The sequence below is a fragment of the Strix aluco genome, chromosome 11, assembly GCF_031877795.1.
Source record: "Strix aluco isolate bStrAlu1 chromosome 11, bStrAlu1.hap1, whole genome shotgun sequence".
NCBI classification, from domain to species: Eukaryota; Metazoa; Chordata; class Aves; order Strigiformes; family Strigidae; genus Strix; species Strix aluco.
The window spans coordinates 16,310,863-16,327,075 of record NC_133941.1 but is presented as its reverse complement, the minus strand read 5'-3'; the positions used below and the strand labels follow the sequence as shown (position 1 = coordinate 16,327,075).

The 16,213-nt window shown below is 35.2% G+C and overlaps 1 protein-coding gene across 6 annotated transcripts in view; it reads left to right on the top strand.

The window, feature by feature from the left end:
- CACNA1D (calcium voltage-gated channel subunit alpha1 D) overlaps positions 1-16,213 on the top strand; it is a 196,666-nt gene that overhangs the window by 68,027 nt on the left and 112,426 nt on the right. For all 6 annotated transcript variants that reach the window (XM_074836259.1, XM_074836260.1, XM_074836261.1 and 3 more), the window contains exons 4-7: positions 2,352-2,491; positions 6,333-6,475; positions 7,830-7,982; positions 8,922-9,118. In XM_074836259.1, coding sequence (XP_074692360.1) covers positions 2,352-2,491; positions 6,333-6,475; positions 7,830-7,982; positions 8,922-9,118 — 633 coding nt within the window. The remainder of the gene's footprint in view (positions 1-2,351; positions 2,492-6,332; positions 6,476-7,829; positions 7,983-8,921; positions 9,119-16,213) is intronic.

Sequence of the window (16,213 nt, the reverse complement as noted above, 5' to 3'; positions counted from 1 at the left end):
AAGGGTATGTGACTGTTAAACAAGTTACACTTGGGACTAGGACTGGTGACTAGCCCAAATAACAGAAGAGCATTAGAATGTTCTTTGAAGGGGAGCAGTGAAGGGCAAAGATGCTTTTTAGGATGGAATCTGGTAGATTGATGGGTGAAATGAAATTACATGTTTTCCTGTAATAAAAGGACTCTGGACAGGTCATCTTGGCCTAGAGGGTCCCATCCAGTCCTGCATCCTATGTTCCCTTTACATAAAGAAGCTGTTGAAATTTTGCATATATGAAACTTCCTGTCTCTTTTGTCTCATTTTTTCTTTTACTACTATAATTTTGATATATATTTTGCCCATAGCAAATGCCAACCATAATATTTTTGTCTTCCTTATGTTGTCTTACATTATTTATCTTTCTATATCCAAGCTGCAGACTTAGCTATTTCTGTCTCCCTGCATATAACTATTATTGTGAAATGTGTACATGGCAGGATTCACTTGAATTTAAGCATTTTTGCAGTATGTTTCTTGGGAATGCTGATAATTCCTATTATTGTAACCTCTGCGGTGCTCTTTAGCTGAAAAAAATCTGACGGCTAGAGAGCACAAACTATTCACATTTCTTCTGAGGCCACTTCGCTCTTGTTATCCAGTAATTGTTCCGATTTATTGGTGACAAATTTAACAAGTAAGTGGAAGGGACAATTTCAAAATTAGTATTAGGAAGTATGAGGAGAAGGAGAATGTCCATCAGTTTCACTGGGCCAGAAGATGTCATGCAAAATGTAACACCACTGAGGAGAAGCTGCCTTGGGTGAGGGTCTACAGTGTTTAGGAAGTGTACTCAAAGCAGAGGAGAAAAGGCAGGAGTATGGGACTGAGCTGGGCAGGAGATGAGATCCAGTAATCCTTGCTTTGCACTAAGAGAAAGCCTTACCTCTCCTAGTGATCCCACAGTGTCTTGTTGGACATGAATACATGAAAAGGAGTATGTACTTTGTTGATAAGCCTCTACATTTACTGAGTCACCAGTGTCAGATTTATAAATGGATATATCACATCCTGTACATAACCAACTCTAAATGGCCTTTTCACAAGGGGAAAAAAAATGTAGCTTCCCAAATTAAAGACTGTACATGTGAGAATATAAAGATATTTGTTTAAATTGCCATCAGTTAAGATTTGTTTTTCATTTGGTTGTATGTGAAGGTGCCACGCTGTGTAACAAATAGCAAATACATAGTCTCATGTGTAATGTCTGTACTATATTTGAGTATGTGATAGTAGAACATTATAATCTTTACTGAGCAGTTATAGTCCATATAATTAACATTGTGTGTGGTAAGTGAGCAACATCATATGTTCCTGAACAAGTTTAAAAAAATGAATCATTCTCTTTGTGTCTTTTATTCTTGGTTCTAATATTTGCATAGCAACAGATAACTAAGCAAAGTATTATACAAAGTGATGAAATAATGTTTTCTGAAGAGCAAATATGTTAACTGACTGTTTTGATAGCAGTGACTTCTACAATTTATCCCAATCAAATATGCTATTACTATAGAAAGAAGCCACAGAAAATATTATCCAATTAGCTAGGAAAGGAGATTCAATGTATATCTCTGTTTAAAATAAGAATTTTGGTAAAGTGAAGAAACTAATAATGTTTAAAAAAGCACTGAAACAAATCTGAAGTTGGAGCTTCGGTGAAGCAAGGTGGTAATACACTAACTTAAAATTTCTTCAAGAATATTAGGGTAATTTAAAGAAATCCTGGTGATGTGGAAGGAAGAATAAGTCAATGTAAACTTCGACGTCAAGATGAAAAAGTTGCCAGACTGTGAAATTAAATGAAGACCCTGTTAAATAGCTTATAAACTTTTGAATCTTCTTAGTATGGGATAACAGTGTCTCAAACTCCCTTATTAGGTAGAACTAATTAAATAAAGGCTGATATAATGAATAGTCAAAGTAAGTGTACCACTGTATACCTTTTAAGGATATTTCCAGGGCCCTGGAAAAAAAGCATTTTCTGCTTTTAATGAATGCTAAGAATCCTGTTGACCTGGATGGGACTTTTTGCTTAAGCAAAGGTAAAGTGTACTTCCACGTTTGCAGAAACAAGAGCCTTTTTCTCTCACAGAATGTGAAAACAGGAAAGTCTCTTGCAATTATGTAATTATAACCTTGCCAGTACAGCTGTCATTAAGTGCTATGCAATTAAAACCTGTAAAATAAACTGCCATGAGGTATTGTATCTCCTTAGTCCCGATCAATGCAACTTACCCACTTACTGCAAATTCTAACTAGTAAAAGAGCTGTTAAATTATGTTACCTTTCATTGTGCTTTTTTTTGTCTTTTACAGGAAAAAGTAGAATATGCCTTCCTGATAATTTTTACAGTTGAAACATTTTTGAAGATTATAGCATATGGATTATTATTACACCCCAATGCGTATGTTAGAAATGGATGGAATTTATTGGATTTTGTAATAGTAGTAGTAGGGTAAGTAACTTATCCTTTATTATACAAAGACTTAAAATCTTCTTTACAGTGAGGTCAGGTACAGGTCTGTTTGGCTGTGAGTAATGGCCTACACTTGATTTCTGTTCCTTTGGAGTAAAAGAATGAACTGATATGAATGAAAAATTACACAAAGTCCTAAAAGTTTTCAATGCTGCCTGTGGCTGCAGGCTGTGTTGCACAATCAGCTTTGTAGTAAAAGTTCCCAGGGAATTCTGAGTTCTGCCAAAAATTTTCCTTGGTTGTTGTTTTGCAGAATCTTTTCCATCTGATTTTTCCAAGATGAACTCCTGATATCTTTCCATGTAATAAAGATTGATCTGTTTAGGTCCATACATTGTTATTTCATTTATTCATTTATCCCTATACTGCGGTTATGTGGAGTTGATCTATTCTACAAAGACCCCTGGGAGAAGACGTGTTTTGAAGTGGAGAAGAGTGGTCGGGGAGAAAGAGTTAACTGAGTGATTCCTTGACCTTCCTGAAAGCTGAGGAAAATCAGATTTTCCTTCGGGGTGCTTCACATCAGGCCCCAGATATATGTGACTTTGTCTTGCCTGGGGGAGAATGTATGCTAAAAATGCCTTTTTTTTTTTTTTTTTTTTTACCCTGTATGCCTTGCTGTACCAGGAAACCCTGGAGAGTTTGTTCCCCTCAGAGAGGGAGGCTTGGACCTTATGCAGGTTCTTACAGAAGAGTGGAACGTCCCACATTCACATTATCCACCTGCTTATCATAAATAACATTTTGTGTCAGCAATTTCGTGTCAATGGTTGTGCCACTTCATTAGACGATCCTGTCTTCAGCCATCTAGGGAATTAATCTCGAGACATATATTCCCCAATTCCCTAAATATTGTGGAAATTATATTGAAAAAAGGAATTTCCAGTACTGTACATTTTGTTTACTGAAAATATTTGTTATACAGAGCATGGAGAACATTATCCACATATAACTTTGTATGTTGTGACTGGCTTGCAAAGAAGACCTTGGCATGCAGTGTGCAATTCTAATTTAATTTTTAAGTTCAAAATATATCAGGGATTGCCTGTAATTGAAAAGGCACAGAAATTACAGTGTGTGCTGCTCTTAAGTCACGTCATTACATTAAGGGAAAAGAAAAGGATGCAAAGTAAAGGAATTTGTGGTAAAGCATTGTTAAATTTGGGTAAGTATTATGAATGTATGAATGCCTGATTTATGACTCTTTGATTCTGAGCTAGTAAATGTTACAGTTGTATTTGGGCCAGTTGCTTGGCATTCAGGCAGTTTTAATCGAGGACTAAAATTTGTGTATAAATAGATCCTTCATCAGGTCAGGTCATTCTCAACAGATTGGCCTCTGTGCCTGAAGGGGAAGCTTGGTGGGCAGGTGTGGAGACTATCACACGTAAGAGCTCTATTCTCTTGCCAGGCAGTCACTTGAATTAGACCTCTTCCCTTTTGTCAAGTGACCATGGAGTTATGGTAACCCTGAAGCAGTCTAATTAACATGACCTCTATCTTTGGCTGTGTCCTAAATACATGATAACTAAAAAATTTTCCATTAACTCATAAAGCACTCATTATTAGAGGCTAACTCTAGTTAGGTCAAATGCTCACACTGCATCTGTGGAAAATATGAAGAAAAAAGGACTGCATCTTATCAAATACCTAAAGGACCACACTAAGATTTAAATCCTGGCTCAAACCCAAAAGTTTTGGGATATAAACTATTGTGTAGGTTGTCATCAGTCTACCTGGAAGACAAGGTGGACCTTTCATAACGTGTCAGGCACTGAGAAAGCTGTGAGCAGTTTCTGTTTCTTCTTTTAAGAAGTACACAACCCACATAAGCAAGTAAGCAAGCATGAGTCCATTTATTTAATTAATACTTAAAAGCCCAGTGAAAAATTAATTTCCACATATAACCTGAGGTGGATATGGAATCACTTCTGGATCTGATTCTATTTGACTGGTTTCATTGTGAAATTTCATTAGGTGTTTTAATAGTTTTGAAAGAGCTGCCATGATGTCTTATACTGAATGTATTAGATGAAATTTGCTTCATGTGCTTTCTCAGCAGAAACTGTAGCAGTCCAAATGCATAAATATTAATGATACCAAAAGAAATCTATAGTAGCAAAAGGGAAGCATGTATAGAGACTTTTTTTTACAACATCAAATTTGGCATTTAAATTTTGGTAAACTGTACAAGAAATTGTCAATTTTAATAAAGGAGATCAATGGTTTTAAACCTTAATGGCTTTATAGAATAGACATAAAATGACAGAGCTGTAGACATAGCTGTGAATGTGTTGTTTTCTCCTGTCTTTGTCACTTCTCTCTGAAACTAGTCAGAGTATGAATTACTTTCAGAGCAGTCTACTACTTGCCTGCATGCTATGCCACATAATTTCCATTGATTTCTGTGAAAGAATGAGGTCTTGGTAGAGAAAGCTTTCCTGGTAGAGAAAGCACCTTCCTATGCCTGTAGCCCTTTAATTTTCTGAATGATGTATGAACCGACAGACAGAAAGCAGTTTCTCATTAATTTGGGACCTGATTCAGAAGTCTGTTTAATCATGCCTGCCTTCAGAGCATGAATAGTCACTCTGAAATCATTGAGGTGGCTCATTTGCTTGGAATTATGCTTCTAATAAACTATAGGGCTGAATCAGGACCTGAAATATTAAATGTTTGGATTTCTGTAGTTATAGCAGTATGTAGGTTGGTGGTGTTCATTCTAAGATATGTAGTCTTTGTGACTGGCTTTCATTCTGGAGTAGAATGAAGCGGAATGTAGATGAGTATTGACTGATACAGGCGAATTGCTTACTGGGGGAAGAGAAAGTCTTCAATATTCTAGTTTGGGCAACCTATTAAACATAACATGATTTCTAGCAACTCTCCAGCATTGACAGAGTTGTGAACCAGAGTTGTGAAAACTTCTCTTGACAATACCAAAAACCTGCACATTTCAGGAGTCCTTTACAAGTGTGAAACATTTTTCAGGATTACAAAACTATTGACTTGATAATCCTTTCAGGAGAAGTTCAGTTTTGCAACTACTGAACTACAGACCCTGTGCAAAGGATAATATGGTTTGTGTGGTCTAGCCACAGTCTAGAAAACCACGCATCTGAAATGCAGGTCCAAACTAAAATAAACCTAAGAATACTTTGCACTTCAACCACTTGCATTGCTGTGAATTGCTGCTAGAAGTGGGAAGGAAAATAAAACTCTTGTCTTCCAAACTGTTCTAATGAATGACTAGCTCATTTCTGCAGTGAAGAAATACAATATAATAAATGAGTCATCTGGGAATATTTTTATCCTCAAAGATATTATGTGTAAGAAACAAATCTTTTTGGTGTTATTAAATGTTGGACTCTATTCTTAATATATTCAGTTTTTGCTGACTGTGTTAAGAATATTGAACTGTGGTGTCACTTGGAAGTTCATATATTCTACCAAAATTAAAACAGATGGTTTCTAGTGATTATCTATTTCATGTTCTAAAGAGAAGACTAATTCTCCAAACCTTATGGTTAAAATGTTTGAACAAAGAAGTGGCAAAGTAACTTCATTTATTTAAAAATAGCAGATTGTGTATACAAGCAGAATGCTAATTTATTGGATACTGGGTGATCATCGCTCTCTGGAGGGATTAGAAACTCTTGCACTCATAACTCTTCCTGTCATGATTTAATGTGTAAACATACCTCTCATTTTGACAGCTGAACAGCTTTTCAGAATTATCTGCAGTTCAAGTAATTTCCTAATACCTTTGATTGCATGGTAAATGGATGTTGATGACCTTATCCTTCATCTCATTTTCTAGATTATTTAGTGTAATATTGGAACAATTAACCAAAGAAACAGAAGGTGGCAGCCACTCAGGTGGCAAACCTGGTGGCTTTGATGTCAAAGCCCTAAGAGCCTTTCGTGTATTGCGACCTCTCCGGCTTGTATCAGGAGTGCCCAGTAAGCTCTTTTCTATTTAATTCCATTGGAATGAATACTGTAACTGATCTGATTATTTAACTATCTTGTTCTAGCACTGACAGAAATGAGATAATATAAAGTTGATTTTTTGTTATCTGGTCATGTATAAAAAGTGAGTTTCAAGATGAATGATACCCTACTTCAAGCTGAACAAAGGATTGTGAATTCATTCAGTGTATGATCTTCTTACACAGTTCAATAAGCAGACAGGGGAATACACTTCCTTTTTAGAAGCTTTATGTAAAAGTAAATTACATGTTAAAATGCAAATACATGAGAAAATTCAGATTTTTTTTATTCCAAAACCCTGCAGATCTGAAAGTGTAGGTGGTCCTAAAATAGTTTATATGTTGGTAAGTGAATGCCAAAGCACATTACACATTTCATATTTCCTGCCCCCTCCAATGCACATGAATGCCTTCTGTTTATCTCAGTAGAGCTAACAGATAAATTAGGAAACTTAAAAAGTGGAACAGTATTATTTAAAGAAAGCAATTGAATTTTCTGATAATCTTTCCTATTTTAATATGTTATTAATTACTGAAGCTATTTGGGCTGAATAAGATGTTCATGTCTTACAATTCAGCTCTTTCCAGGACATTCAAAAGAAGAATCCTAATGCTGTGTTTATATATTATATCATAGTCTGTTACATGGAGATGATCATGATTGTATATATTTAGCAAAAGAACTTTGGTGAAGAAAGAAGCAGTCTTATGAAATGTCAGAAAGGAAGCCTATTAAAATAAGAGGCATATTTTCATTGGTACTATGGAAGCTTCATTAGTCTGGGATTTACCTCTTTTGGTTGGCTAAGCACTTAAGGAGAAAAGAGAAGAAAAATGGGGTAGTTCTGAAAGTGATGTGAGGGATACACGATGAAATAGTTTGTTCAGAGTAAAAATGTGTTTTCTCAGGTAACTATACTCCATTTATCTCTCTGGACCAAAAATACAGTTCTGCAACTGGCTGAGTGTACATTTTCTCAGGACTTGCCACAAAGTTGTGGTTGTAGCACAGAACTTTTTAAAGGTCATATAAAGTGACCTACAGCCACACACTGACTACATGCCCTTTCATTCTAAACCGTAAATTCTTGTGACAACCTTTATTAACAGAGGAAATAATTAGACTTTGACAAAGAAGTTTTAGATTCTTATGAAGTATTTTGTTACAGGAACATTTTGTGGTTCTAGGCAGTAGAAATTTTTTTAAAACTGATTCACTCTGCATCCCTGTATTATTAATTTCTAATAATGTGTAATTATAGAAAATTTGGTAAGGAAAAGCATAGAAGTCTGGTTCATATCTTGTATCTTCTTTTTTTTTTTAGGTTTACAAGTTGTCCTGAACTCCATTATAAAAGCCATGGTCCCCCTCCTCCATATTGCCCTTTTGGTATTGTTTGTAATCATAATCTATGCTATTATAGGATTGGAACTTTTTATTGGAAAAATGCACAAATCTTGTTTTCTTATTGATTCAGGTAAGCCTGAACTCTTTACTAAAATAAGGAATTAATTCTGTTTTCTTTCAAGTCTGTGGGATTTCAGTTTGAAGTAGAACAGGGGACGAAGCACTAAAACTGTTGTAACCCCAGTTTTCACTGTGGTTCATAATTTTAGGAAGAGTGCATTAAATTTAAAAAGCAAAAAAATGCAAACCAATTAGAGACTAGAACATGCTCTGAATAGGTTTTAATTTCTGAAATATATAACTGAAATGTCAGTAGTGAAAACAGTAAGGGTGACTATCCACAAGGGAATAGTCACTCAGTAGTGTTTTTTTAATCTCTGATTACTGAAAAGCAAGCTAGTCCTATTCCAGGGAAGATATGCTTTCCTGAGTTCACAATCTGGCAGTGTCTCTCCTTCAAGATTGTTGCAGTGTGGCAAGAAGTGCAGTTCTGAAATAAGTAAAGAAACAAAACAGTGGTCCTCCATCTAGGTGTAATGATGAAAGTGCTTGTTGTGGGAGAATTTTGAAGGAGTGAAACATCATGAGGGAGAGGTCTCATCTGATGGCTAAGGCTACATTTCTATCAGCTAAGTAATGAAGTAGACTATATGTAAGAATTAGTCCAGACCTCCTTTCCTTGGTGATCCATATGTTAGTATGAAATGGCATGAAGTGAAGAAACAGCGATGAAGAGAAAAAAAAAAAAAAATTAGCATGAGGAGATTCTAGAAAGGTATGTTGTATTATTACATGCTTCTCTTCACTGCTTAATTACTCGAGCTCTTTTATACATTCAGTTTTGATTATGTGAGAGAAACTCAAAGCTTTGAAGCTCCCCTTGCCTTTCAGCATTTCTCAGGTTGATACCTGGATTTCCCTTCCAACAGGGTTGGTATTTATTCATGTGAAGAGTTAACTCACAAAATTTTGAGAACTGAAAGTTCTGATTTTTTTGGTCAATTTTCAGATATACTAGTTGAAGAAGATCCAGCACCTTGTGCATTCTCAGGGAACGGACGTCAGTGTGTCATGAATGGCACTGAATGTAAGGGTGGATGGGTTGGACCAAACGGAGGCATAACCAACTTCGATAATTTTGCATTTGCAATGTTGACTGTGTTCCAGTGTATAACCATGGAAGGATGGACTGATGTGTTATACTGGGTAAGTTCATAAATTGCTGAGCTTTCTTTACTTTTAAACAAGCTTCAATGTTCAAGTGAGAAATAAGCTGTTTTACAATGTCATCAGCAGGAAATCTTGGCGTGTTTTTCAGGAGACGGGCTCAGCTGCCTACTTTTTCCAGTCACGGTATCTTACTGGACTCCTCAGGCTAAAAAGACATTTTAGAAACAAATTTATTCGTTGCTTATTTGGATTTTTTTTTGCCTATTCCATTTGGATAAATGTAATATTACATTTATGTCCTTTGGACTAGCATTTTTTCATGCAAGTTTTTAAGTATGTCTTTTCTGGTTAAGCTTAAGAGCTCTTTTTTTTATAGTATTTCTGCAAAATATTTTATAATATTAACATAAATTAGAACAAAGCAAGCTCTCAACTGTCATCACTTGCCGTGGGGATTGAAAACCATTTGTTAACCATTCAGAAACAACAAATCACAAGAGCTGTGAGCCTGACATTGTCTCTGTAGAAGCAACAAAAGGTATTAAAAAACCTAACTAAGTCCCCACCTTTAAATGCTGCTCTAGCAGCAGGTATGTAATCTCCACAATCTTGCAACGTAAACAGACAGCTGGACACAGACTGGTAAACTGAAGGTATATTTAGTCATCATTTTACAAATGAGAAGAGGAAGAAATACAGAGGTTTTTAAAGGAATAGGGTCACATAAATATACAGGTAGAGTTTTCCCTGCCTAACCCCATTCCAGTCCAAGGATAGTACGCTCTTTTATGAGTCTTTAAGGACCTAAATATCTGATGTGAATGATTTGTCCAAGGTTATTTGAGAAGTCTGTAACAGAACCTACCTACAATAGGTGCTGAAAATCAGTGAGAATATTCTGTACTACTTGGTACTCAGCAGTAAGTCTTTGCAGCAATTAGGACCTTACAACAAATACAGTTCTAACAGTTCAAAAGTTGGAAAATACTTATGAAAGAAGAAAACTGGTTACTAGTAAGCATCACTATTAATTAACAAGCTGTTAAAAATGGATGAGCTATCTCAAGATGTATCTTACTGGAACTATATGTTATGTTGCTCATGGCAGCTCACATCTTGGATTTCTTTAAGTTTGTCTGGCCAAGTGGGACTATTTACTGATAGCATATCTGTTGTGGAGTGTTGGATGCAATTAAGGATGTAGTATTACCCACTGAATGAACACTTAATTTTATGTGGTCATTTGTTGCAAATCAAGGTGAATTATGCTATTGCTCAAAAATGTAACACCAGAGTGTAGTCTCAGATAAAATCTGTGCTACTAGAATATAAAAATATGGAGATTTTTTTTAAACAATGTCACTGTTAAATATAATTAAGATTATAAACTGGCATTCTTTTAGGGTTGAAAGACAAAAAAAAATTGGCAAAATATGAATCTCTGCTTCCACTGTCTTATCAGAGATACAAAATAGGCTATAAACGTGCAAACCTTCAATACCAAAGAGTCTAACAATAATGTATTGCTACATATAGGCTAATGTATTGTTTCACATAGTGTAGGTTTATCAATTCTTTGGGTTTTGCCCTCCAACTGTTCCTAATTTTCTCAAAGAGACTGTGTGAATATAGAATTAGTATGTGCTTTATATGATTGTTTGTGATGATGACAGTTATTTTTATCCCTCCTGAAAGAAAAGGGAAGGTTTGCCATGATTTGTTAGGAAAAAAACCCACATTTAACATCTTTCAAGACAAAAGTATGCCCACATTTCAGTACCTGATAATTCCTCCAACTGTCACTAATTAAAAAAAAAAAAAAGTAAAAACTTTGGGCAGTTACTGTATTTAGAATGTGATTGTTACAAAAGATAGAGAAACAATTTAAGCTGAGTGCCTCAGTATTAAACATTTTTTTCCTCTAAGAATTAATGAGCTAATTGAGCTGATGCAATTTAAGAAATCTTTGTAGTCTTCATTTACAACACAAAAAAAACCCCTATTAATATAGCATGCTGAATATTGTCATGATCAGACAAAACATAAGGCACAAGAAAATTAAAAATTCAAAAAATTCAAAACTGCACACGAGTTACTTATTTCTCTATAATGAATTCCTGATGTAGAAGATATTTACAAATACACAGATTTTAGTTTTTGTTTTATTACAAATGGTACTGGGATTAGACAGAGAAGCAAATATTTATTGACTTAGTGAAATATAATCAAAGTCTGATATTCAACTGGCTCTGGAATCTCTCTTAACTGACATTTATATAATTAAATTATAGATCTGGATTCTTTTGATGTGTAGATCAACAAATTTCCCATTGTCAAGCTGGAATTACTTGCTAAGGACAAGAGGAATGACTATATGTTTCAATTTTACCCCTAGATTAAGCTGACGTAGATTTAGCTGTTGCTAGCTAAAATTTTTAAAAGATTTTGTTTTAATTGCAAATAGTGAAAACATTAGGGATATACCAGATTGAAATAAAAATGTCCAAAGAATCTAAGGAGACCATTTTAACTAGAGGTGCATGGGTTTGTGGGTTGCTCTTTACTTAGAAATCTGTTGATGATATGCAGACTGAACGAGTTCTATACAAAACATAAACAAATAAAACCAAACTCACAAATATTAGAAACTGCACAAAATTCTGATTTCCATTTGGTCACTGTGTGAGCAGTAAAATTAACTGTGTAGGCGTATCTTGCTAGCAGGTGTAATCTGAGTGGGTGATATATGTGCAATATTTTGCATCATGTTATGTGGCATTCTGTTAGCAAGAATGACAGCTGAAAATGACAGCTTCCAATAACACTCGCTAGCACAGCTTGTTATCACCTGGTTACCAACAGTAAACTGGGCTTAAAAATTCTCCAACCGTCAATGATGATTTTTCTCTTATGCATATCTATTATAGATTGAGGGCTTGATCCTGCTACTGCTAGGCACCCTGCAGTTCCTGGTGACTCACATGGACATCCTGCTGCTCACCAGTTTGCATCTGAATCCCATATGTCCTATTATTTTTTAGAGTATCTTCATCTGACTACTTTTCTCTGTCTAACTTCTGTATATCTCACTGGATAGCATGTATTACGTGCTTCATCCACAAAAAAATGTGACTCCTTAGTGCCAAATGCTAGACTTCTCAATAGAGGTTAAGGGGTAGCGTCCTTGTTTTCACCAGCCAGTGCAGCATATGTGTTCCCAAATTGTATAATATGTTTGTGGCTGTACATCTGTACATCTCCATTTATATCAGGACTGTGTTTATTCCCAGTCACAGTCCTTTCTGTTTGCTCTCTAGCCCTAACCGAAGGCTTATGCTGTTAGTTTTGGATCCCAGAGCAGTCCTTGTTATTGGCAAAGTGGCAGCTTCTGTGTGCCCAAGTTCTTAATGCTCTGGCTCACATTCTAAAGCTGAGAGCATAGTATTCTTTGCCTCGTTTCAATTTATGCTAGTGAGCACTCAAGAATTACAAAATCAGAGCATGCATTTGCATATCTGGCTCCAGATTTTTTTCCATGTCTTTCAAACATCTAGATTTGTAGTCTATTAATGGCAAACACGTATTTTGTAAATTGCTTTTTATTTTTAGCTATTTCACTTGATATGTAGGAACACACATAATGAGCAGCAGTACTTGCCAGTAAAACCCCCAATTTTCCCATGAGTACCAAAATTATCACATTTAATTCTTCTTTTTTTCACCATAGTGAAGTTATCTTGAGTTACTACACTTGAATTATCTACACTGACACTACTGTAACTTGAATGAGAGGTGGGCAGGGCCTCTGTGAAACAAACTACTTTATGCAATGGGCTGCCAGCACAGTTGATTCAGTGATGGAGCAACTGTATTGGTGACTACTGAATTTTACTAAGTCAATTTTATGGACAGATGTGGCATTACCAGCTCAAATATTAACAGCTCCTCAGTTCTCTGACACCTATCTAGCACTATTCAGATTGATCTGGAGATGTTTGAGATTGAAGCACTCAAGCTGAAATTGCTGAATAATGATACATTGATATTTTATATGGTTTTGCCCATTAATATACCTGCTGATATGTTAACAAGATATTCTCTCAAGGATTCATGATTAAAATACATAATTTATTATTTGAAATGTATAAGCAATCTAAAATATATCTAAAACTTGCATAAGGTTTAAGGAAAAGGGTGTCCAGGTTTTTTTTAATATACCCTTTACTAATGTGTCAACTTCTTAAAACTGTGTCATTTACTACTGTTTGATAGTAACTTATGTTATCATCAGAGAAATACTTCATTCATAATTCCTCTGCTTTTATAACAAAAAGAAGTGTGCACTTAGAAATCTGTTCCTTGCTTTAGAAATAAAGCTTTATTTGCCCCAATATACTCCTTGAAGCATCTTAGAACACTGGAAGAAAATCAGTCATGTCTGTAACACGTTCTGTTTCGGCTGCACTGCACTTCTGCATATGTCTAGTATGCAAGTGTCTGTGCAGCCGTTGCACTAATGTTACTGAAAGTAACATATCAAGATAGAAAAGACTGTATCAATATTTCTTTAAATGTATTTCCATAACCAAGTACAAGAGGCTTCCTTACTAGCTTTCCAGTAGTACAAGATGACTTTCTTTATTGTGGATAAACTAAAAGGTAGAAAATCACTATATGTTTGTTTTCTAACTGGATGAGAATTTGAAAAAATGATTGTAACTCCCACATAAACCTATGCATAGAAAAGAAAATAATTACAATAACAAAACAGTCTGAGTCTTCAGATTGTCAGTGTGATGATCAGGAACTCAGACGATCTTCTAATCATGTCACCTTTTAGAACGCTCCTAGTTCAAGAATCGTAAAGGACAGCCTACTCAGAAGTACTATAAGGGGATATAAAGTACTTGAAATCAGCTGATGTGCAGCCAAAGATTTTCCCTAAACATAAGCAAATATTTTGCAAATACATATCACAAGAAAACCCTTTGGCTCAGGCACAAAATGTATTATTAGTCCATAAAGAGAAAGTTGCAAAGTATGGTTGAAGTATTATCAAAACTGTCATCAGAGTGCTGAGCAGGAATCTCTAAAAAATCTTCCAAAAAATGTGACTGCTAGTCAAATAAGCAATACTACTCTAGAACTTTGAATTGAATGATTTAATAAACCAATGGGAAACAACTAATCTGAGTGATTTAAGTCATATTAGTCCCATTACAACTGCAGAAATGGAAGGCATGTTATTGCATCTAAACAATACTTGTCAGCAATGAATTTCAGCTTACAGTCTGAGAGAAGTCAAAGAATGCTTGACACCTTTTCCCCTTTGTAAATCAGTTGCAAATATTCAGCAAACAGTGCTAAAAATTGTGAAGAAATTGCTAGAAAAATCTTAGAAAATATTTATCTCTGCCTTTGTCTGTTATGTGTGAGGAATAGCTTAATGCTATTCTCTTAACATCACTCAACCCCACTAAGGGTCATCTAAGGGAGACTCTTCAGTGAAACAAGTCATCGCATCCCCAAAGGCACTGAAATGCTGGATGCACAGTGCTCCCAGCCTTTGATCACTACATAGCCAGAAATTTAACACATGATATCTAGCTGGGGAAAGAATGATAGAAATTTTGGATGACAGTATTAATATAGTGCATAAATCACACTTAAGAGCCAGGGATTGCAGGCAGGATTTTTTCAATTTGTGTGTTAATTACTTGAATCCAAATTCATGTTAAAATCTAGTGATTTGGACTAATTACTTTTTTATGTTCTCTAGATATAAAAAGCTCCAAATCAACCAATTTTAGATTACAAAGAGACAAGAATGAAATGACCAGTAAATTAGAAACCTCAGAAAGAGAGAAAGGGAATGATCACATTCAGACATGCCAACAGACCTACCAAGCCAAGATATATACACATTAAAAATTTGAATTAGCATCAAAAGGATGATCATATAATGTAACTTTTTTCAAATGAACATCCTGACACAAAGACCCCGCCTGAGGAGGATTTTAAACTACCTCACAGGGAAATACCTTTCCCGTGCAATGAACTTGATTTACTTTGACAAGATATCTAGTATCTCAGGCTTAGCTGACTGCTGACCTGTACTGCAATCAAAGCATAGAATTAATTTCTTGTCATAGATCATTGCAAATACTCAAAAGAACATACAATTTCTCCCCAGAAGATTTAAAGAAAATGGATAGAAACTGGATTAGAAGTAGGCTAGACTTTAAGTAGTACTAAGAACTCTACTAGTTGAATAACTAGAGTTTCTTCCAAAAACTTCGCCACAAGAAACAAACAATCCTTTTAAAACCATCCTAGTTCCCAGACTGTCCCAGGATAACAGTTTAGTAGATAAATTCAGATCTACCTTGAGTATTAGGGTTTTGTTCATTGTTTCTACATAAACTAAGGTAACAATTTTACATCATCTATCCAAATAGTACATACTATTATGCTTGCATTTTTTTATATCCAGCATCTGGGAAATACTAAATACATCCAATTATTATATAATGTTGTATGGTATATATACAGGTGGCATAGCAGATGTTAAAAGAAAAAAGGTATTTAGTACATATCACCAAAGTGGATACTATTATTCTCTTCATTTTAATATATTGCAGCTAATTCTCTAAAAATAAACATGCTGTTCATCACATTAGTTAATTTATTTCAATAGGTTTTTGAGCCAACCAAATCAGTACATAGGTTTTATAAATCTCTTATGTGCAATTAGTTTAGGCAATATAGATAAATAGGTAGAAGCACTAACAAATGGTTAATCCTAACTTAAAATGCTGCAACCAATGAAGGAATCAAACACTTCGATTTTTGTTATACCTGGAATATAGGTTTTGTTAAACCTGGTAGAACCCTCCTAAAATCCAATAAAAAACGTTCTCTGGGTTACTGTTTTGTAGAGGCAGTACTCTTCATTTTGTTATGGTAGTGCCCATGTGCTGTGCAGATTCAGCCTGGGATGGCTACCTGAAAAAGAGAGAATAATTTCTTAGCAGTCTCATTTGACATCTGGTCTTTCCTTGGAACAATTATTTGATCCCTGCACCCCCCTGTCCCCCATTAAAGACAGCAAGCTGATTAAGGACATGCCAC